The 23,247-nt window shown below is 45.5% G+C and overlaps 1 protein-coding gene across 1 annotated transcript in view; it reads left to right on the top strand.

Annotated features, from left to right (window-relative positions):
• The window catches only part of TTBK1 (tau tubulin kinase 1), a 196,635-nt gene that overhangs the window by 71,595 nt on the left and 101,793 nt on the right, over window positions 1-23,247 (top strand). The window contains exons 2-3 of the mRNA XM_044292297.1: window positions 9,389-9,547; window positions 18,923-19,070. Coding sequence (XP_044148232.1) covers window positions 9,440-9,547; window positions 18,923-19,070 — 256 coding nt within the window. The 5' untranslated portion in view covers window positions 9,389-9,439. The remainder of the gene's footprint in view (window positions 1-9,388; window positions 9,548-18,922; window positions 19,071-23,247) is intronic.

Below are 23,247 nucleotides of genomic sequence, written 5' to 3'. Positions count from 1 at the left end.
AGGAGATGTTATATGGAGTAATAGCAAGAGTTATATCAGAAGTAATAGGAGGAGTAATAAGAGTTATATATGAATTAGTAGAAATTATATGTGAAGTAATAGGAGGAGTTATCTATGGAGTAATAAGAGGAGTGATATAGAGTAATAGGAGAAGTTATTTATGAAGTAATATGTGAAGTAATAGGAGGAGTCATAGAGTAATAGGAGGAGTAATATATAAAGTAAAAAGGAGTAATAAGAGAAGTCATATATGGAGTAATAGGAGGAATATGAAGTAATAGGAGGAGTTATGTTATATTAGGGGGAGTTATATAGAGTAATGGAAGGAGTTATATATAAAGTAATAAATGGAGTAATAAGTTGTTATACATAGCAAAAGCAGTAGTTATATGGAGTAATAGGAGGAGTTATATATGCCGTAATAGGAGGAGTTATATGCCGTAATAGGAGGAGTTATATAAATAGGAGTTATATATAGTAATAGGGGGAGTTATATGAAGTAACAGGGGGAATTATATATGGCGTAATAGGATGAGTTACATGGAGTAATAGGAGGAGTTATGTGAAGTAATAGGGGGAGTTATATGAAGTAATAGGGGAAGTTATATATGGCGTAATAGGATGAGTTACATGGAGTAATAGGAGGAGTTATATGAAGTAATAGGGGGAGTTATATGAAGTAATAGGGGAAGTTATATATGGAGTAATAGGAGGAGTTATATGAAGTAATAGGGGGAATTATATATGGTGTAATAGGATGAGTTACATGGAGTAATAGGAGGAGTTATATGAAGTAATAGGGGGAGTTATATGAAGTAATAGGGGAAGTTATATGAAGTAATAGGAGGAGTTATATGAAGTAATAGGAGGAGTTATATGAAGTAATAGGGGGAGTTATATTAAGTAATAGGGGAAGTTATATGAAGTAATAGGAGGAGTTATATGAAGTAATAGCAGGAGTTATATGAAGTAATACGGGGAGTTATATGAAGTGATAGGGGGAGTTATATGAAGTGATAGGGGGAGTTATATGAAGTAATAGGAGGCGTTATATGAAGTAATAGGGGAAGTTATATATGGTGTAATAGGAGAAGTTATATGGAGTAATAGGAGGAGTTATATGGAGTAATAGGGGGAGTTATATGAAGTAATAGGAGGAGTTATATGAAGTAATACGGGGAGTTATATGAAGTGATAGGGGGAGTTATATGAAGTAATAGGAGGAGTTATATGAAGTAATAGCAGGAGTTATATGAAGTAATACGGGGAGTTATATGAAGTGATAGGGGGAGTTATATGAAGTAATACGGGGAGTTATATGAAGTGATAGGGGGAGTTATATGAAGTAATAGGAGGAGTTATATGAAGTAATAGGGGGAGTTATATGAAGTAATAGGATGAGTTACATGGAGTAATAGGAGGAGTTATATGAAGTAATAGCAGGAGTTATATGGAGTAATAGGAGGAGTTATATTAAGTAATAGGGGAAGTTATATGAAGTAATAGGAGGAGTTATATGAAGTAATAGCAGGAGTTATATGAAGTAATACGGGGAGTTATATGAAGTGATTGGGGGAGTTATATGAAGTAATAGGAGGCGTTATATGAAGTAATAGGGGAAGTTATATATGGTGTAATAGGAGAAGTTATATGGAGTAATAGGAGGAGTTATATGGAGTAATAGGGGGAGTTATATGAAGTAATAGGAGGAGTTATATGAAGTGATAGGGGGAGTTATATGAAGTAATAGGAGGAGTTATATGAAGTAATAGCAGGAGTTATATGAAGTAATACGGGGAGTTATATGAAGTAATACGGGGAGTTATATGAAGTGATAGGGGGAGTTATATGAAGTAATACGGGGAGTTATATGAAGTGATAGGGGGAGTTATATGAAGTAATAGGAGGAGTTATATGAAGTAATAGGGGGAGTTATATGAAGTAATATGATGAGTTACATGGAGTAATAGGAGGAGTTTATATTAGTAATAGCAGGAGTTATATGGAGTATAGGAGGAGTTATATTAAGTAATAGGGGAAGTTATATGAAGTAATAGGAGGAGTTATATGAAGTAATAGCAGGGAGTTATATGAAGTAATACGGGGAGTTATATGAAGTGATTGGGGGAGTTATATGAAGTAATAGGAGGCGTTATATGAAGTAATAGGGGAAGTTATATATGGGTAATAGGAGAGTTATATGGAGTAATAGGAGGAGTTATATGGAGTAATAGGGGGAGTTATATGAAGTAATAGGAGGAGTTATATGAAGTAATACGGGGAGTTATATGAAGTGATAGGGGGAGTTATATGAAGTAATAGGAGGAGTTATATGAATTAATAGGAGGTTATATGAAGTATAGCAGGAGTTATATGAAGTAATACGGGGAGTTATATGAAGTAATACGGGGAGTTATATGAAGTGATAGGGGAGTTATATGAAGTAATACGGGGAGTTATATGAAGTAATACGGGGAGTTATATGAAGTAATAGGAGGAGTTATATGAAGTAATAGGGGGAGTTATATGAAGTAATAGGATGAGTTACATGGAGTAATAGGAGGAGTTATATGAAGTAATAGCAGGAGTTATATGGAGTAATAGGAGGAGTTATATGAAGTAATAGGAGGAGTTATATGAAGTAATAGGGGGAGTTATATGAAGTAATAGGGGGAGTTATATGAAGTAATAGGGGGAGTTATATGAAGTAATAGGAGGAGTTATATAGATTTTTATAGGGATGTTTTATAGAGTGATGGGAGACGATGTACGGAGTAATATTGGAGTAATATAGAGTAATAGGGATAAGGATAGGATGTGTGTGATTATGTGGGAGGTGCAGGTAGTATTGGAAGGGCTTCTGTAGAGTATCTGCTAGTATTAGTGCTTGAGTGAAGTAATTGTAGGATGAAGTGGCGCGCCCATTAGTGACAGCAGTCTGGATGTATGGACAGTCTTACATACTAGACAGGGGGGTTGGATGTCTGAACATACATGTGACATGTGAAGAGTCCGGTCACGCACACATGCAGGTGTCCAGGTGAGTCACCAGGGCTTGGATTTGGCTTTTTGAGTCCCAGGAATGGCGACTTCCAGGTGCAGGTTGAGCTTTCTGCAATCCGTTTCTTTTGATGCATGGCTTTAGAAGTCCGAATCCTGCTATGATCTCAGTACTCGGCCTCTTCCCCTCTCCACCCAACTGAGGCTGTCCTCTGACCCAGCTGGGGGGATGGATGCAATATCAGCTTCCTAACTGGTGCTGCATGCTTCTGATACTGTCTACGGAGAGCCAGAAGGTGTGCATGAGCGGTTCCTCCCTCCCCACACAGTAAGATGTCCTGAATGGTCTGTGACTGACCTAGAAGGTACCATCTAAGGGAACCTCAAGAAGAAAGCATCCCTATAGTACTTCCCTGGCCCAATGTAAACCCATGACCTCACATATGAGGACAATGCGAGTCCCCTTTCTGTACACATAGTTGCAGTCCGGTCTGGAGCTGCATGCAGTATAATGTGGCTGCTGGGTACCTTTGCTCTCAGCTGGGCAGAGTTCTTGTTATGGACTCTGTTCTGCTGTACTGAAGCTAGGTCAGAGCTCAGGACAAGAAGCCAGCAGTATTGAGAGTGCAGCTCTGGACGTGACTGATTACTGGGAAACACTTATCAGTAGGACACTTTCACGTAGATTGCTGGCATACTGAAAGGACAATTATCAGAGCTGAAGGCACCGTCCTACTACTGAGATGTTCATGGGAAGGGTTGTGATGAGTAGTGGATGGTGAGGCTCCTGCTTGTGCTCTTTGCTTTGCTTTCTCCACGCTCGTCAAACATTTGCTTTCTACATTCTGCATGTACAGAAGAGTTTATTCTGTGTCTTATTTATGTCTTGTCTTTCTCCCTTACTGTTCCTTGGACTTCCTGTCATCTCAGTCCAGCCACGGCAAGAAAAGCACAGTAAGGACTATGTCTCTGGGAAGTGAGGTGTGGTGGGAAAAGGGTCTTTTGTGTAGGATGTAGTGGAATGTTAATGGAATGCAATATCAGATATGGGTCAGTAGCATAAGATATGTGGGAGGAGGGTAGTGTCTGTGGAAGGGTCAGTAGTGTAAGATATGAGGAGGGGAGGATGGGAGTGTCTGTGGAAGGATCAGCAGTGTAAGATATGGGGGAGGAGGGTAGTGTATGTGGAAGGATCAGCAGTGTAAGATATGGGGGAGGAGGGTAGTGTATGTGGAAGAGTCAGCAGTGTAAGATATGGGGGAGGAGGGTAGTGTATGTGGAAAGGTCAGCAGTGTAAGATATGGGGGAGGAGGGTAGTGTATGTGGAAGAGTCAGCAGTGTAAGATATGGGGGAGGAGGGTAGTGTATGTGGAAGAGTCAGCAGTGTAAGATATGGGGGAGGAGGGTAGTGTATGTGGAAAGGTCAGCAGTGTAAGATATGGGGGAGGAGGGTAGTGTATGTGGAAGAGTCAGCAGTGTAAGATATGGAGGAGGAGGGTAGTGTATGTGGAAGAGTCAGCAGTGTAAGATATGGGGGAGGAGGGTAGTGTATGTGGAAGAGTCAGCAGTGTAAGATATGGGGGAGGAGGGTAGTGTATGTGGAAAGGTCAGCAGTGTAAGATATGGGGGAGGAGGGTAGTGTATGTGGAAGAGTCAGCAGTGTAAGATATGGGGGAGGAGGGTAGTGTATGTGGAAGAGTCAGCAGTGTAAGATATGGGGGAGGAGGGTAGTGTATGTGGAAGAGTCAGCAGTGTAAGATATGGGGGAGGAGGGTAGTATATGTGGAAGGGTCAGTAGTGTAAGATATGGGGGAGGAGGGTAGTGTCTGTGGAAAGGTCAGCAGTGTAAGATATGGGGGAGGAGGGTAGTGTCTGTGGAAAGGTCAACAGTGTAAGATATGGAGGAGGAGGGTAGTGTCCGTAGAAAGGTCAGCAGTGTAAGATATGGGGGAGGAGGGTAGTGTCTTTGGAAAGGTCAACAGTGTAAGATATGGGGGAGGAGGGTAGTGTCTGTGGAAAGGTCAGCAGTGTAAGATATGGGGGAGGAGGGTAGTGTCTGTGGAAAGGTCAACAGTGTAAGATATGGAGGAGGAGGGTAGTGTCCGTAGAAAGGTCAGCAGTGTAAGATATGGGGGAGGAGGGTAGTGTCTGTGGAAGGGTCAGTAGTGTAAGATATGAGGAGGGGAGGAGGGGAGTGTCTGTGGAAGGATCAGCAGTGTAAGATATGGGGGAGGAGGGTAGTGTATGTGGAAAGGTCAGCAGTGTAAGATATGGGGGAGGAGGGTAGTGTATGTGGAAGAGTCAGCAGTGTAAGATATGGGGGAGGAGGGTAGTGTATGTGGAAGAGTCAGCAGTGTAAGATATGGGGGAGGAGGTTAGTGTATGTGGAAGGGTCAGTAGTGTAAGATATGGGGGAGGAGGGTAGTGTCTGTGGAAAGGTCAGCAGTGTAAGATATGGGGGAGGAGGGTAGTGTCTGTGGAAAGGTCAACAGTGTAAGATATGGAGGAGGAGGGTAGTGTCTTTGGAAAGGTCAGCAGTGTAAGATATGGGGGAGGAGGGTAGTGTCTTTGGAAAGGTCAACAGTGTAAGATATGGGGGAGGAGGGTAGTGTCTGTGGAAAGGTCAGCAGTGTAAGATATGGGGGAGGAGGGTAGTGTCCGTAGAAAGGTCAGCAGTGTAAGATATGGGGGAGGAGGGTAGTGTCCGTAGAAGGGTCAGCAGTGTAAGATATGGGGGAGGAGGGTAGTGTCTGTAGAAGGGTCAGCAGTGTAAGATATGGGGGAGGAGGGTAGTGTCTGTGGAAAGGTCAGCAGTGTAAGATATGGGGGAGGAGGGTAGTGTCCATAGAAAGGTCAGCAGTGTAATATATGGGGGAGGAGGGTAGTGTCCGTAGAAGGGTCAGCAGTGTAAGATATGGGGGGGAGGGTAGTGTCTGTAGAAGGGTCAGCAGTGTAAGATATGTGGGAGGAGGGTAGTGTCCATAGAAAGGTCAGCAGTGTAAGATATGGGGGAGGAGGGTAGTGTCTTTGGAAAGGTCAACAGTGTAAGATATGGAGGAGGAGGGTGGTGTCTTTGGAAAGGTCAACAGTGTAAGATATGGGGGAGGAGGGTAGTGTCTGTAGAAGGGTCAGCAGTGTAAGATATGGGGGAGGAGGGTAGTGTCTGTGGAAAAATCAGCAGTGTAAGATATGGGGGAGGAGGGTAGTGTCCGTAGAAAGGTTAGCAGTGTAAGATATGGGGGAGGAGGGTAGTGTCCGTAGAAGGGTCAGCAGTGTAAGATATGGGGAAGGAGGGTAGTGTCTGTAGAAGGGTCAGCAGTGTAAGATATGGGGGAGGAGGGTAGTGTCTGTAGAAGGGTCTGCAGTGTAAGATATGGGGGAGGAGGGTAGTGTCTGTAGAAGGGTCAGCAGTGTAAGATATGGGGGAGGAGGGTAGTGTCCGTAGAAAGGTCAACAGTGTAAGATATGGGGCAGGAGGCTAGTGTCTGTGGAAAGGTCAGCAGTGTAAGATATGGGGGGAGGGTAGTGTCTGTGGAAAGGTCAGCAGTGTAAGATATGGGGGAGGAGGGTAGTGTCTTTGGAAAGGTCAACAGTGTAAGATATGGGGGAGGAGGGTAGTGTCCGTAGAAGGGTCAGCAGTGTAAAATATGGGGGAGGAGGGTAGTGTCCGTAGAAGGGTCAGCAGTGTAAGATATGGGGAGGAGGGTAGTGTCCGTAGAAGGGTCAGCAGTGTAAGATATGGGGGAGGAGGGTAGTGTCCGTAGAAAGGTCAACAGTGTAAGATATGGGGGAGGAGGGTAGTGTCTGTGGAAAGGTCAGCAGTGTAAGATATGGGGGAGGAGGGTAGTGTCCGTAGAAAGGTCAACAGTGTAAGATATGGGGCAGGAGGGTAGTGTCTGTTGAAGGGTCAGCAGTGTCAGATATGATGGAGGAGGGTAGTGTCTGTGGAAGGGTCAGCAGTGTAAGATATGAGGAGGGAAGGAGGGGGGTGTCTGTGGAAGGATCAGCAGTGTAAGATATGGGGGGAGGAGGGTAGTGTCTGTAGAAAGGTCAACAGTGTAAGATATGGGGAGGATGGTAGTGTCTGTGGAAAGGTCAGCAGTGTAAGATATGGGAGGGGGAGGGTAGTGTCTGTGGAAGGGTCAGCAGTGTAAGATATGGGAGGGGGAGGGTAGTTTCTGTGGAAAGGTCAGCAGCGTAAGATATAGGGGAAGAATGGTAGTGTTTGTGGAAGGGTCAGCAGTGTAAGATATGGGGGAGGAGGGTAGTGTCTGTAGAAAGGTCAACAGTGTAAGATATGGGGGAGGAGGGTAGTGTCTGTGGAAGGGTCAGCAGTGTAAGATATGAGGAGGGAAGGAGGGTAGTGTCTGTGGAAGGGTCAGCAGTGTAAGATATGAAGGGAGGAGGGTAGTGTCTGTAGAAGGGTCGGCAGTGTCAGATATGAGGAGGGAAGGAGGGTAATGTCTGTGGAAGGGTCAGCAGTGAAAAATATGGGGGAGGAGGGTAGTGTCTGTGGAAGGGTCAGCAGTGTAAGATATGTGGAAGGAGGGTAGTGTCTGTGGAAGGGTCAGCAGTGTAAGATATGGGGGAGGAGGGTAGTGACTGTGGAAGGGTCAGCAGTGTAAAATATGGGGGAGGAGGGTAGTGTCTGTGGAAGGGTCAGCAGTGTAAGATATGGAGAAAGAGGGTAGTGTCTGTGGAAGGGTCAGCAGTGTAAGATATGGGGGGGAGGGTAGTGTCTGTAGAAGGAAGGGTCAGCAGTTTAAGATATGGAGAAAGAGGGTAGTGTCTGTGGAAGGGTCAGCAGTGTAAGATATGAGGGGAGGAGGGTAGTGTCTGTGGAAGGGTCAGCAGTGTAAGATATGGGGGGAGGAGGGTAGTGTCTGTGGAAGGGTCAGCAGTGTAAGATAGGAGGGAAGGAGGGTAGTGTCTGTAGAATGAAGGGTCAGCAGTGTAAGATATGAGGAGGGAAGGAGGGTACTGTCTGTGGAAGAGTCAGCAGTGTAGAATGTGGGGGGAGGAGGGTAGTGTCTGTGGAAGGGTCAGCAGTGTAAGATATGAGGAGGGAAGGAGGGTAGTGTCTGTGGAAGGGTCAGCAGTGTAAGATATGAGGAGGGAAGGAGGGTAGTGTCCGTAGAAGGAAGGGTCAGCAGTTTAAGATATGGGGAAGGAGGGTAGTGTCTGTGGAAGGGTCAGCAGTGTAGAATGTGGGGGGAGGAGGGTAGTGTCTGTGGAAGGGTCAGCAGTGTAAGATATGGGGGGGAGGGTAGTGTCTGTAGAAGGAAGGGTCAGCAGTTTAAGATATGGGGAAGGAGGGTAGTGTCTGTGGAAGGGTCAGCAGTGTAGAATGTGGGGGGAGGAGGGTAGTGTCTGTGGAAGGGTCAGCAGTGTAAGATATGGGGGGAGGAGGGTAGTGTCTGTGGAAGGGTCAGCAGTGTAAGATATGGGGGGAGGAGGGTAGTGTCTGTGGAAGGGTCAGCAGTGTAGGATATGGGTAAAGATATCATATGGAGATTACTTTACATGGAGAGTCACATGTGCAGGTTTGATTCCAGTAGGCAGTGTGTGGCACAGATATCCAAAAGTAAATCCATCCAGTCCAGGGTGACATTTGGATACCAGTTTGGTCACTGCTGGCGTAGATATCCTCCTGATCCTCCTCCTTGGTCCTATAGTGCTGTGTGTTTTGAGGACACCTTCATTCTACGCTCTGCTTCTTGTTCGCTGACTTTCTGCTTTCAGTTCCGTTGTCCGGGCTCCTGAACACCTTCACTTCATTGATTCCTGTAATGTGACCAAACAGCGGACATTATGACCAAGCTTTGTGCCTAACACAGCAAAGAGGCAGCTAGTATGTGTCTCCTGACTCAGTGATGATGCTGCTGTGATGCCTATCGGTGTCCTCAGTGAGTTGGAGCATGTGGCCATGTGTGGTTTCAGTGCTACCTACCTTATATGCTGACTCATACTGTGTGCCGATGTATGACCCTTCTAGTGCGCTATTTGAAGACCCCTCTGAACATGTGCTTATTTTCAGCCCTAGCTCTTAGATGGACCTCATTTTGCTGCCCCTGCTGTCCTGTATCCGGGTCATTCTCAATGGCTAAGCTCATCTGTACTCTTTTCTTTCACTGTCGCAGATGTCAGCAGGATTCTGACATCTGTCTCCAGTCCGGCATGTGGAGCTGAGCCCCAGGGGATGAGGACAGGCCCAGAATAGCTGTGACTATTCGAGCGTTCTGCAGCATTGGGTGTATTCTCCTCCTGTAGCAGGCTGTGTAATGTAGTGCGTGCCCGTGTGGTCGGCCATCCCTCATCATTTATACATTATCATATAGACCGTGAGATGTGGCTTAGCACTTCCTTATCCTGGTTTCTCTTCCCACAGGTCAATGTCTCTATTAGGTCCGGGGCAGGGCGAATCCTGTCTGGGTGGCCCATGCAGTGTCTAGCGGCTGTTATCAAGGACGACGGAAATATGAGTGGTGGAGCAGAGCAGGCAGACATCCTGCCAGTCAGCTACGTGGTGAAGGACCGCTGGAAAGTGGTGAGGAGTCCTCAGAGATTGTTGAAATATGTATGCAGAAAAGTGTCATAACTCCTGGTATGCTGCTCAAGAATCCATGGTGTGGATTGATGTCTGGTGCTTGGTGTGTTGGTGTAAAAGCTATGGTGAGAATGTCAGGTGTGTTAGTGTAGACACCATGGTGAGAATGTCAGGTGTGTTAGTGTAGACACCATGGTGAGAATGTCAGGTGTGTTAGTGTAGACACCATGGTGAGAATGTCAGGTGTGTTAGTGTAGACACCATGGTGAGAATGTCAGGTGTGTTAGTGTAGACACCATGGTGAGAATGTCAGGTGTGTTAGTGTAGACACCATGGCGAGAATGTCAGGTGTGTTACTGTAGACACCATGGCGAGAATGTCAGGTGTGTTAGTGTAGACACCATGGCGAGAATGTCAAGTGTGTTACTGTATACACCATGGTGAGAATGTCAAGTGTGTTAGTGTAGACACCATGGTGAGAATGTCAGGTGTGTTAATGTAGACACCATGGCGAGAATGTCAAGTGTGTTAGTGTAGACACCATGGTGAGAATGTCAGGTGTGTTAATGTAGACACCATAGTGAGAATGTCAGGTGTGTTAGTGTAGACACCATGGTGGGAATGTCAGGTGTGTTAGTGTAAACACCATAGTGAGAAAGTCAGATGTGTGAGTGTAGACACGACGGTGGGAATGTCAGGTATATTAATGTAGACACCATGGTGAGAATCTCTGGTGTGTTAGTGTAGACACCATGGCGAGAATGTCAAGTGTGTTAGTGTAGACACCATGGCGAGAATGTCAGGTGTGTTACTGTAGACACCATGGCGATAATGTCAGGTGTGTTAGTGTAGACACCATGGTGAGAATGTCAGGTGTGTTACTGTATACACCATGGTGAGAATGTCAAGTGAGTTAGTGTAGACACCATGGTGAGAATGTCAGGTGTGTTAATGTAGACACCATGGTGAGAATGTCAGGTGTGTTAGTGTAGACACCATGGTGAGAATGTCAGGTGTGTTAGTGTAGACACCATGGTGAGAATGTCAAGTGTGTTACTGTAGACACCATGGCGAGAATGTCAGGTGTGTTAGTGTAGACACCATGGTGAGAATGTCAGGTGTGTTAGTGTAGACACCATGGTGAGAATGTCAAGTGTGTTAGTGTAGACACCATGGCGAGAATGTCAGGTGTGTTACTGTATACACCATGGTGAGAATGTCAAGTGTGTTAGTGTAGACACCATGGTGAGAATGTCAGGTGTGTTAATGTAGACACCATGGCGAGAATGTCAGGTGTGTTAGTGTAGACACCATGGTGAGAATGTCAGGTGTGTTAATGTAGACACCATGGTGAGAATGTCAGGTGTGTTAGTGTAGACACCATGGTGAGAATGTCAGGTGTGTTAGTGTAGACACCATGGTGAGAATGTCAGGTGTGTTAGTGTAGACACCATGGTGAGAATGTCAGGTGTGTGAGTGTAGACACCATGGTGGGAATGTCAGGTGTGTTAGTGTAAACACCATAGTGAGAAAGTCAGATGTGTGAGTGTAGACACGACGGTGGGAATGTCAGGTATATTAATGTAGACACCATGGTGAGAATCTCTGGTGTGTTAGTGTAGACACCATGGCGAGAATGTCAAGCGTGTTAGTGTAGACACCATGGCGAGAATGTCAGGTGTGTTACTGTAGACACCATGGCGATAATGTCAGGTGTGTTAGTGTAGACACCATGGTGAGAATGTCAGGTGTGTTACTGTATACACCATGGTGAGAATGTCAAGTGTGTTAGTGTAGACACCATGGTGAGAATGTCAGGTGTGTTAATGTAGACACCATGGTGAGAATGTCAGGTGTGTTAGTGTAGACACCATGGTGAGAATGTCAGGTGTGTTAGTGTAGACACCATGGTGAGAATGTCAAGTGTGTTACTGTAGACACCATGGCGAGAATGTCAGGTGTGTTAGTGTAGACACCATGGTGAGAATGTCAGGTGTGTTAGTGTAGACACCATGGTGAGAATGTCAAGTGTGTTAGTGTAGACACCATGGCGAGAATGTCAGGTGTGTTACTGTATACACCATGGTGAGAATGTCAAGTGTGTTAGTGTAGACACCATGGTGAGAATGTCAGGTGTGTTAATGTAGACACCATGGCGAGAATGTCAGGTGTGTTAGTGTAGACACCATGGTGAGAATGTCAGGTGTGTTAATGTAGACACCATGGTGAGAATGTCAGGTGTGTTAGTGTAGACACCATGGTGAGAATGTCAGGTGTGTTAGTGTAGACACCATGGTGAGAATGTCAGGTGTGTTAGTGTAGACACCATGATGAGAATGTCAGGTGTGTTAGTGTAGACACCATGGTGGGAATGTCAGGTGTGTTAGTGTAAACACCATAGTGAGAAAGTCAGATGTGTGAGTGTAGACACGACGGTGGGAATGTCAGGTATATTAATGTAGACACCATGGTGAGAATCTCTGGTGTGTTAGTGTAGATACCATGGTGAGAATGCCAGATATGTTAGTGTAGACACCATGTTGAGAATGTCAGGTGTGTTAGTGTAAACACCATAGTGAGAATGTCAGGTGTGTTAGTGTAGACACCATGGCCAGAATGTCAGGTGTGTTACTGTATACACCATGGTGAGAATGTCAAGTGTGTTAGTGTAGACACCATGGTGAGAATGTCAGGTGTGTTAGTGTAGACACCATGGTGGGAATGTCAGGTGTGTTAATGTAGACACCATAGTGAGAATGTCAGGTGTGTTAGTGTAGATACCATGGTGAGAATGCCAGATATGTTAGTGTAGACACCATGTTGAGAATGTCAGGTGTGTTAGTGTAAACACCATAGTGAGAATGTCAGGTGTGTTAGTGTAGACACCATGGCCAGAATGTCAGGTGTGTTACTGTATACACCATGGTGAGAATGTCAAGTGTGTTAGTGTAGACACCATGGTGAGAATGTCAGGTGTGTTAGTGTAGACACCATGGTGGGAATGTCAGGTGTGTTAATGTAGACACCATAGTGAGAATGTCAGGTGTGTTAGTGTAGACACCATGGTGGGAATGTCAGGTGTGTTAGTGTAAACACCATAGTGAGAAAGTCAGATGTGTGAGTGTAGACACGACGGTGGGAATGTCAGGTATATTAATGTAGACACCATGGTGAGAATCTCTGGTGTGTTAGTGTAGACACCATGGCGAGAATGTCAAGTGTGTTAGTGTAGACACCATGGCGAGAATGTCAGGTGTGTTACTGTAGACACCATGGCGATAATGTCAGGTGTGTTAGTGTAGACACCATGGCGAGAATGTCAGGTGTGTTACTGTATACACCATGGTGAGAATGTCAAGTGTGTTAGTGTAGACACCATGGTGAGAATGTCAGGTGTGTTAATGTAGACACCATGGCGAGAATGTCAGGTGTGTTAGTGTAGACACCATGGTGAGAATGTCAAGTGTGTTACTGTAGACACCATGGTGAGAATGTCAGGTGTGTTAGTGTAGACACCATGGTGAGAATGTCAGGTGTGTTAGTGTAGACACCATGGTGAGAATGTCAAGTGTGTTAGTGTAGACACCATGGCGAGAATGTCAGGTGTGTTACTGTATACACCATGGTGAGAATGTCAAGTGTGTTAGTGTAGACACCATGGTGAGAATGTCAGGTGTGTTAATGTAGACACCATGGCGAGAATGTCAGGTGTGTTAGTGTAGACACCATGGTGAGAATGTCAGGTGTGTTAATGTAGACACCATGGTGAGAATGTCAGGTGTGTTAGTGTAGACACCATGGTGAGAATGTCAGGTGTGTTAGTGTAGACACCAAGGTGAGAATGTCAGGTGTGTTAATGTAGACACCATGGTGAGAATGTCAGGTGTGTTAGTGTAGACACCATGGTGAGAATGTCAGGTGTGTTAGTGTAGACACCATGGTGAGAATGTCAAGTGTGTTACTGTAGACACCATGGCGAGAATGTCAGGTGTGTTAGTGTAGACACCATGGTGAGAATGTCTGGTGTGTTAGTGTAGACACCATGGTGAGAATGTCAAGTGTGTTAGTGTAGACACCATGGCGAGAATGTCAGGTGTGTTACTGTATACACCATGGTGAGAATGTCAAGTGTGTTAGTGTAGACACCATGGTGAGAATGTCAGGTGTGTTAATGTAGACACCATGGCGAGAATGTCAGGTGTGTTAGTGTAGACACCATGGTGAGAATGTCAGGTGTGTTAATGTAGACACCATGGTGAGAATGTCAGGTGTGTTAGTGTAGACACCATGGTGAGAATGTCAGGTGTGTTAGTGTAGACACCATGGTGAGAATGTCAGGTGTGTTAGTGTAGACACCATGATGAGAATGTCAGGTGTGTTAGTGTAGACACCATGGTGGGAATGTCAGGTGTGTTAGTGTAAACACCATAGTGAGAAAGTCAGATGTGTGAGTGTAGACACGACGGTGGGAATGTCAGGTATATTAATGTAGACACCATGGTGAGAATCTCTGGTGTGTTAGTGTAGATACCATGGTGAGAATGCCAGATATGTTAGTGTAGACACCATGTTGAGAATGTCAGGTGTGTTAGTGTAAACACCATAGTGAGAATGTCAGGTGTGTTAGTGTAGACACCATGGCCAGAATGTCAGGTGTGTTACTGTATACACCATGGTGAGAATGTCAAGTGTGTTAGTGTAGACACCATGGTGAGAATGTCAGGTGTGTTAGTGTAGACACCATGGTGGGAATGTCAGGTGTGTTAATGTAGACACCATAGTGAGAATGTCAGGTGTGTTAGTGTAGATACCATGGTGAGAATGCCAGATATGTTAGTGTAGACACCATGTTGAGAATGTCAGGTGTGTTAGTGTAAACACCATAGTGAGAATGTCAGGTGTGTTAGTGTAGACACCATGGCCAGAATGTCAGGTGTGTTACTGTATACACCATGGTGAGAATGTCAAGTGTGTTAGTGTAGACACCATGGTGAGAATGTCAGGTGTGTTAGTGTAGACACCATGGTGGGAATGTCAGGTGTGTTAATGTAGACACCATAGTGAGAATGTCAGGTGTGTTAGTGTAGACACCATGGTGGGAATGTCAGGTGTGTTAGTGTAAACACCATAGTGAGAAAGTCAGATGTGTGAGTGTAGACACGACGGTGGGAATGTCAGGTATATTAATGTAGACACCATGGTGAGAATCTCTGGTGTGTTAGTGTAGACACCATGGCGAGAATGTCAAGTGTGTTAGTGTAGACACCATGGCGAGAATGTCAGGTGTGTTACTGTAGACACTATGGCGATAATGTCAGGTGTGTTAGTGTAGACACCATGGCGAGAATGTCAGGTGTGTTACTGTATACACCATGGTGAGAATGTCAAGTGTGTTAGTGTAGACACCATGGTGAGAATGTCAGGTGTGTTAATGTAGACACCATGGCGAGAATGTCAGGTGTGTTAGTGTAGACACCATGGTGAGAATGTCAAGTGTGTTACTGTAGACACCATGGCGAGAATGTCAGGTGTGTTAGTGTAGACACCATGGTGAGAATGTCAGGTGTGTTAGTGTAGACACCATGGTGAGAATGTCAAGTGTGTTAGTGTAGACACCATGGCGAGAATGTCAGGTGTGTTACTGTATACACCATGGTGAGAATGTCAAGTGTGTTAGTGTAGACACCATGGTGAGAATGTCAGGTGTGTTAATGTAGACACCATGGCGAGAATGTCAGGTGTGTTAGTGTAGACACCATGGTGAGAATGTCAGGTGTGTTAATGTAGACACCATGGTGAGAATGTCAGGTGTGTTAGTGTAGACACCATGGTGAGAATGTCAGGTGTGTTAGTGTAGACACCATGGTGAGAATGTCAGGTGTGTTAGTGTAGACACCATGGTGGGAATGTCAGGTGTGTTAGTGTAAACACCATAGTGAGAATGTCAGGTGTGTTAGTGTAGACACCATGGTGAGAATGTCAGGTGTGTTAGTGTAAACACCATAGTGAGAAAGTCAGATGTGTGAGTGTAGACACGACGGTGGGAATGTCAGGTATATTAATGTAGACACCATGGTGAGAATCTCTGGTGTGTTAGTGTAGATACCATGGTGAGAATGCCAGATATGTTAGTGTAGACACCATGTTGAGAATGTCAGGTGTGTTAGTGTAAACACCATAGTGAGAATGTCAGGTGTGTTAGTGTAGACACCATGGCCAGAATGTCAGGTGTGTTACTGTATACACCATGGTGAGAATGTCAAGTGTGTTAGTGTAGACACCATGGTGAGAATGTCAGGTGTGTTAGTGTAGACACCATGGTGGGAATGTCAGGTGTGTTAGTGTAGATACCATGGTGAGAATGCCAGATATGTTAGTGTAGACACCATGTTGAGAATGTCAGGTGTGTTAGTGTAAACACCATAGTGAGAATGTCAGGTGTGTTAGTGTAGACACCATGGCCAGAATGTCAGGTGTGTTACTGTATACACCATGGTGAGAATGTCAAGTGTGTTAGTGTAGACACCATGGTGAGAATGTCAGGTGTGTTAGTGTAGACACCATGGTGGGAATGTCAGGTGTGTTAATGTAGACACCATAGTGAGAATGTCAGGTGTGTTAGTGTAGACACCATGGTGGGAATGTCAGGTGTGTTAGTGTAAACACCATAGTGAGAAAGTCAGATGTGTGAGTGTAGACACGACGGTGGGAATGTCAGGTATATTAATGTAGACACCATGGTGAGAATCTCTGGTGTGTTAGTGTAGACACCATGGCGAGAATGTCAAGTGTGTTAGTGTAGACACCATGGCGAGAATGTCAGGTGTGTTACTGTAGACACCATGGCGATAATGTCAGGTGTGTTAGTGTAGACACCATGGCGAGAATGTCAGGTGTGTTACTGTATACACCATGGTGAGAATGTCAAGTGTGTTAGTGTAGACACCATGGTGAGAATGTCAGGTGTGTTAATGTAGACACCATGGCGAGAATGTCAGGTGTGTTAGTGTAGACACCATGGTGAGAATGTCAAGTGTGTTACTGTAGACACCATGGCGAGAATGTCAGGTGTGTTAGTGTAGACACCATGGTGAGAATGTCAGGTGTGTTAGTGTAGACACCATGGTGAGAATGTCAAGTGTGTTAGTGTAGACACCATGGCGAGAATGTCAGGTGTGTTACTGTATACACCATGGTGAGAATGTCAAGTGTGTTAGTGTAGACACCATGGTGAGAATGTCAGGTGTGTTAATGTAGACACCATGGCGAGAATGTCAGGTGTGTTAGTGTAGACACCATGGTGAGAATGTCAGGTGTGTTAATGTAGACACCATGGTGAGAATGTCAGGTGTGTTAGTGTAGACACCATGGTGAGAATGTCAGGTGTGTTAGTGTAGACACCATGGTGAGAATGTCAGGTGTGTTAGTGTAGACACCATGGTGGGAATGTCAGGTGTGTTAGTGTAAACACCATAGTGAGAATGTCAGGTGTGTTAGTGTAGACACCATGGTGAGAATGTCAGGTGTGTTAGTGTAAACACCATAGTGAGAAAGTCAGATGTGTGAGTGTAGACATGACGGTGGGAATGTCAGGTATATTAATGTAGACACCATGGTGAGAATCTCTGGTGTGTTAGTGTAGATACCATGTTGAGAATGCCAGATATGTTACTGTAGACACCATGGTGAGAATGTCAGGTGTGTTAGTGTAGACACCATAGTGAGAAACTGGTGTGTTAGTGTAGACTCTATTGTGAAGATTGATGTCTGCTGTTTATTGTGTAGGTGTAGACTCTATGGTGAGAATCTCTGGTGTTTTAGTATGTATACCATAGTGAGAATCTCTGGCGTAGTGATGTAGACGACATGGTGTAGGCAATGTCTGGTGCTTGGTGTGTTTGTGTAGATGCTATGGTGAGAATGTCTGGTATTCACATAGCCACCATGGTGAGAATATCTTTTTTAATAGTCTATTTTTATTTAAATTTTGAGAAATAGAACAAGCAAACATACCATTGCATGTCTCGTGTGGGTGTAGACACTATTGTGAGAATGTCTGCTGTGTCGGTGTAGACACTGTTATAGAATGTCTGCTGTGTCGGTGTAGACACTGTTATAGAATGTCTGCTGTGTCGGTGTAGACACTGTTATAGAATAGAACAAGATACGGATACCGCGCTATATCTAGAGCAATGTATGGAAATGATTGTTACTAAGAACCAAAAAGACAAAGAGCCGAATAATCTGCTACAAAAATGGCTATCACAAGTCCATATTACGCATGTGGAAAGACAGATGTCACAAGTCTATGTTCCCCACGTGAATTTTCAGCAACAACTTTGCTTTGCTTGCATGTACAAAGCAAAATTGTTGCTGAAAATTCACGTGGGGAACATAGACTTGTGACATCTGTCTTTCCACGTGCGTAATATGGACTTGTGATAGCCATTTTTGTAGCAGATTATTCGGCTCTTTGTCTTTTTGGTTCTTAGTAACAATCATTTCCATACATCGCTCTAGATATAGCGCGGTATCCGTATCTTGTTCTATTTTGCATCAAGGAGTCTTGAACCTACTCCATTAAGGGCACCGCAGCTTTTTAGTCCATTAGTCCACATCCACTATTTTTTGCACTGTTATAGAATGTCTGCTGTGTCGGTGTCGGTGTAGACACTGTTATAGAATGTCTGCGGTGTCGGTGTCGGTGTAGACACTATTATGGTTCCGGGAAGAGGAGCCTTTGTTTCCCTCCTTTATACTTTCTCTACTTTTATCATCCGCTCCTGGTTTTGTTTTAAAAAATTGCATCAAACAACCTGCAGGTGTAAACTCAGCCTTAGGGCTCATGCACACGGCCATGTTTTGTGGATCCGCAAAGCATGGATACCGGCCGCGTGCATTCCGACTGCTATCCCCTTATGGAACAGTCCTATCCTTATCCGTAATGTGGTCAAGAATAGGATGTGACCTATTTTTTTGGAATGCATATGGTGTCTTTTTTTTTTTTTGCGGCCCCATTGTCTTTTACGTTTTTTGGGGTGTTTTTTTGCGGCCCCAAATCTCATGGTCCTGGGCCACAAAAAAAAATGCAACAGAATAAAAAATATATGTTTGTGTGCATGAGCCCTTAGGATACTTTCAAACCAGAAAATGTGTGCGTTTTTTCGTGCGGATTTCTGTGCTTTTTCGCTCCAAACACCTGATGAGTTTTTGGTGCAGTTTTGCCGCAGATCTCACCTTCTCAAACACTTGACCTGCTGCGGAGTTCAAATTCTGCACGAAGAAAGAAGCAGAGTGTGGATTAGATTTGTGTGTTCTCACTCGGCGTGCGCCGGTTCCGGTAAGAGTCCTCCTGATTATCCCGCTTTCTTTCAGCTGAAGAAGATTGGCGGGGGAGGGTTTGGAGAAATCTACGAGGCCATGGACTTGCTGACTCGGGAGAACGTTGCTTTAAAAGTGGAGTCAGCACAACAACCGAAGCAAGTTCTGAAGATGGAGGTGGCTGTCCTGAAGAAGCTTCAAGGTGATTGCAAGACCCAGTCTTGTCTCATGGTCTCGATGAAGAGCTAGCCCCCAGAATGTGCAAAGTGTCTCAGCCCCTCGGTCACCTGTGGTCCTGGATCTTCACCTGCTGTTTGGGGCTCCATTGGTAATGCTGCCATCGAGGTGCGCCAGGCCTCGGCGGTGTATACGCGGACCCTGTGTACTGCCGGCCAATAGTTTTCAGACTGACAGTGCTTGGTTTCTATGGTAACTGAGGGACAATTGTCAGCAGTTCAGAAGTTTTTTCACTTTCCTTGACAAATCCATAAAGTTTATGCAAAGACCCAATGGGCTGTCAAAACTTTTTGTGCCAGTTTTTGCAGCTGGGGGAAGCACCTAATTTATAATGAGGCCTCATCGTAAATTAGGTGCACCTCTGGCAGTCCCTGCATCGGGAGTGAAAGCTATGCCAACCCCTGACTGATACCTCCTGACTGATCCCTCCTGACTGATACCTCCTGACTGATAGCCCCTGACTGATAGCCCCTGACTGACAGCCCCTGACTGACAGCCCCTGACTGACAGCCCCTGACTGACAGCCCCTGACTGACAGCTCCTGACTGACAGCTCCTGACTGACAGCTCCTGACTGACAGCTCCTGACTGACAGCTCCTGACTGACAGCTCCTGACTGACAGCTCCTGACTGATAGCTCCTGACTGACAGCTCCTGACTGATAGCTCCTGACTGATAGCTCCTGACTGATAGCTCCTGACTGATAGCTCCTGACTAATACCTCCTGACTGATAGCTCCTGACTGATAGCTCCTGATTAATACCTCCTGACTGATACCTCCTGACTGACACCTCCTGACTGACACCTCCTGACTGACACCTCCTGACTGACAGCTCCTGACTGATAGCTCCTGACTGATAGCTCCTGACTGATAGCTCCTGACTGATAGCTCCTGACTGATAGCTCCTGACTGATAGCTCCTGATTAATACCTCCTGACTGATACCTCCTGACTGATACCTCCTGACTGACACCTCCTGACTGACACCTCCTGACTGACACCTCCTGACTGACACCTCCTGACTGACAGCTCCTGACTGACAGCTCCTGACTGACACCTCCTGACTGATAGCTCCTGACTGATAGCTCCTGACTGACACCTCCTGACTTACACCTCCTGACTGATACCTCCTGACTGATAGCCCCTGACTGAAAGCCCCTGACTGACAGCCCCTGACTGACAGCCCCTGACTGACAGCCCCTGACTGACAGCCCCTGACTGACAGCTCCTGACTGACAGCTCCTGACTGACAGCTCCTGACTGACAGCTCCTGACTGATAGCTCCTGACTGACACCTCCTGACTGACAGCTCCTGACTGACAGCTCCTGACTGACAGCTCCTGACTGACAGCTCCTGACTGATAGCTCCTGACTGACACCTCCTGACTGATAGCTCCTGACTGATAGCTCCTGACTGATAGCTCCTGATTAATACCTCCTGACTGATACCTCCTGACTGACACCTCCTGACTGACACCTCCTGACTGACACTTCCTGACTGACACCTCCTGACTGACAGCTCCTGACTGATAGCTCCTGACTGACACCTCCTGACTGACACCTCCTGACTTACACCTCCTGACTTACACCTCCTGACTGATAGCTCCTGACTGACAGCTCCTGACTGATAGCTCCTGACTGACACCTCCTGACTGACACCTCCTGACTGACACCTCCTGACTGACACTTCCTGACTGACACCTCCTGACTGACAGCTCCTGACTGATAGCTCCTGACTGACACCTCCTGACTGACACCTCCTGACTTACACCTCCTGACTGACACTTCCTGACTGACACCTCCTGACTGACAGCTCCTGACTGATAGCTCCTGACTGACACCTCCTGACTGACACCTCCTGACTTACACCTCCTGACTTACACCTCCTGACTGATAGCTCCTGACTGACAGCTCCTGACTGATAGCTCCTGACTGACCGCTCCTGGCTGACCGCTCCTGGCTGACCGCTCCTGGCTGATCGCTCCTGGCTGATCGCTCCTGGCTGATCCCTCCTGGCTGATCCCTCCTGGCTGATACTTCTTTTTTTTGTCCAGCTATTTTTTGAGAACTGACCACAGGTTCTTAATGGGATTGAGAACCTGGCCAAGGGTTATTATGGAGCCATTAGTGTGCAGGGTTATTATGGAGCCATTAGTGTGCAGGGTTATTATGGAGCCATTAGTGTGCAGGGTTATTATGGAGCCATTAGTGTGCAGGGTTATTATGGAGCCATTAGTGTGCAGGGTTATTATGGAGCCATTAGTGTGCAGGGTTAGTATGGAGCCATTAGTGTGCAGGGTTAGTATGGAGCCATTAGTGTGCAGGGTTATTATGGAGCCATTAGTGTGCAGGGTTATTATGGAGCCATTAGTGTGCTCTGTTATTATGGAGCCATTAGTGTGCTTGGTTATTATGGAGCCATTAGTGTGCAGGGTTATTATGGAGCCATTAGTGTGCAGAGTTATTATGGAGCCATTAGTGTGCTCGGTTATTATGGAGCCATTAGTGTGCAGAGTTATTATGGAGCCATTAGTGTGCAGGGTTATTATGGAGCCATTAGTGTGCAGAGTTATTATGGAGCCATTAGTGTGCTCGGTTATTATGGAGCCATTAGTGTGCAGGGTTATTATGGAGCCATTAGTGTGCAGGGTTATTATGGAGCCATTAGTGTGCAGGGTTATTATGGAGCCATTAGTGTGCAGGGTTATTATGGAGCCATTAGTGTGCAGGGTTATTATGGAGCCATTAGTGTGCAGGGTTATTATGGAGCCATTAGTGTGCAGGGTTATTATGGAGCCATTAGTGTGCAGGGTTATCATGGAGCCATTAGTGTGCAGGGTTATTATGGAGCCATTAGTGTGCAGGGTTATTATGGAGCCATTAGTGTGCAGGGTTATTATGGAGCCATTAGTGTGCAGGGTTATTATGGAGCCATTAGTGTGCAGGGTTATTATGGAGCCATTAGTGTGCAGGGTTATTGTGGAGCCATTAGTGTGCAGGGTTATTATGGAGCCATTAGTGTGCAGGGTTATTATGGAGCCATTAGTGTGCAGGGTTATTATGGAGCCATTAGTGTGCAGGGTTATTATGGAGCCATTAGTGTGCAGGGTTATTATGGAGCCATTAGTGTGCAGGGTTATTGTGGAGCCATTAGTGTGCAGGGTTATTATGGAGCCATTAGTGTGCAGGGTTATTATGGAGCCATTAGTGTGCAGGGTTATTATGGAGCCATTAGTGTGCAGGGTTATTATGGAGCCATTAGTGTGCTCGGTTATTATGGAGCCATTAGTGTGCAGGGTTATTATGGAGCCATTAGTGTGCAGGGTTATTATGGAGCCATTAGTGTGCAGGGTTATTATGGAGCCATTAGTGTGCAGGGTTATTATGGAGCCATTAGTGTGCAGGGTTATTGTGGAGCCATTAGTGTGCAGGGTTATTATGGAGCCATTAGTGTGCAGGGTTATTGTGGAGCCATTAGTGTGCAGGGTTAGTATGGAGCCATTAGTGTGTGACGCAAAAAAAAATCCTTTTTTTTAATACTTTGTGTAAAAGTGGTAAAATATAAAAAAATATTATAACTTGGTGTCTCTGTAACCGTAGTGACCGGCAGAATAAAGATAATGTCGTTTTTCCTGCTCGGTGGACGCTGCTATAATAAAACCCCAAAAGCAATGGCGGAATTACGGCCTTTTCTTTATCCTGCTTCCCAAAAAGTGTATGTATGTACCCAAAATAGAACCAAAAATGATGTGAGCCTGCCCTGCAAAAACTAAGCCCTGACACAGCTGCATCGAGAGAAAAGGAAACTATGGTTCTCAGAAGAAGGCTTCACTGAGTCCCCGAGGGTGTTCAATAGCAACATGGCGCCCATAACCAATCTGTAAAAGCCAAAAGGTGGCCTTTCCCTTCTGAACTCTGCAGCATTCACGAACCGCAGTCTACACCCACATTTATGGCATTTTAGTGCCCGGTAGAACCCGCCTTATAATTAAAGGATGTGTCTTTGATGGCACGAGATGGGCACAACATACTGGGCACTGAAACGGTAGATCTGTTGAAAAATCTAAATTTTCACAGATATAAACACAGAAGAAAAAGCCTCCCTGGTCCATCTCGTCTGCTCTTATGTTATTTTTCATTTAA

The sequence above is a fragment of the Bufo gargarizans genome, chromosome 4 (genome assembly GCF_014858855.1).
Source record: "Bufo gargarizans isolate SCDJY-AF-19 chromosome 4, ASM1485885v1, whole genome shotgun sequence".
NCBI lineage: Eukaryota > Metazoa > Chordata > Amphibia > Anura > Bufonidae > Bufo > Bufo gargarizans.
Note: the sequence above shows the minus strand (reverse complement) of the source record. Positions and strands in the feature narration are given on the sequence as shown.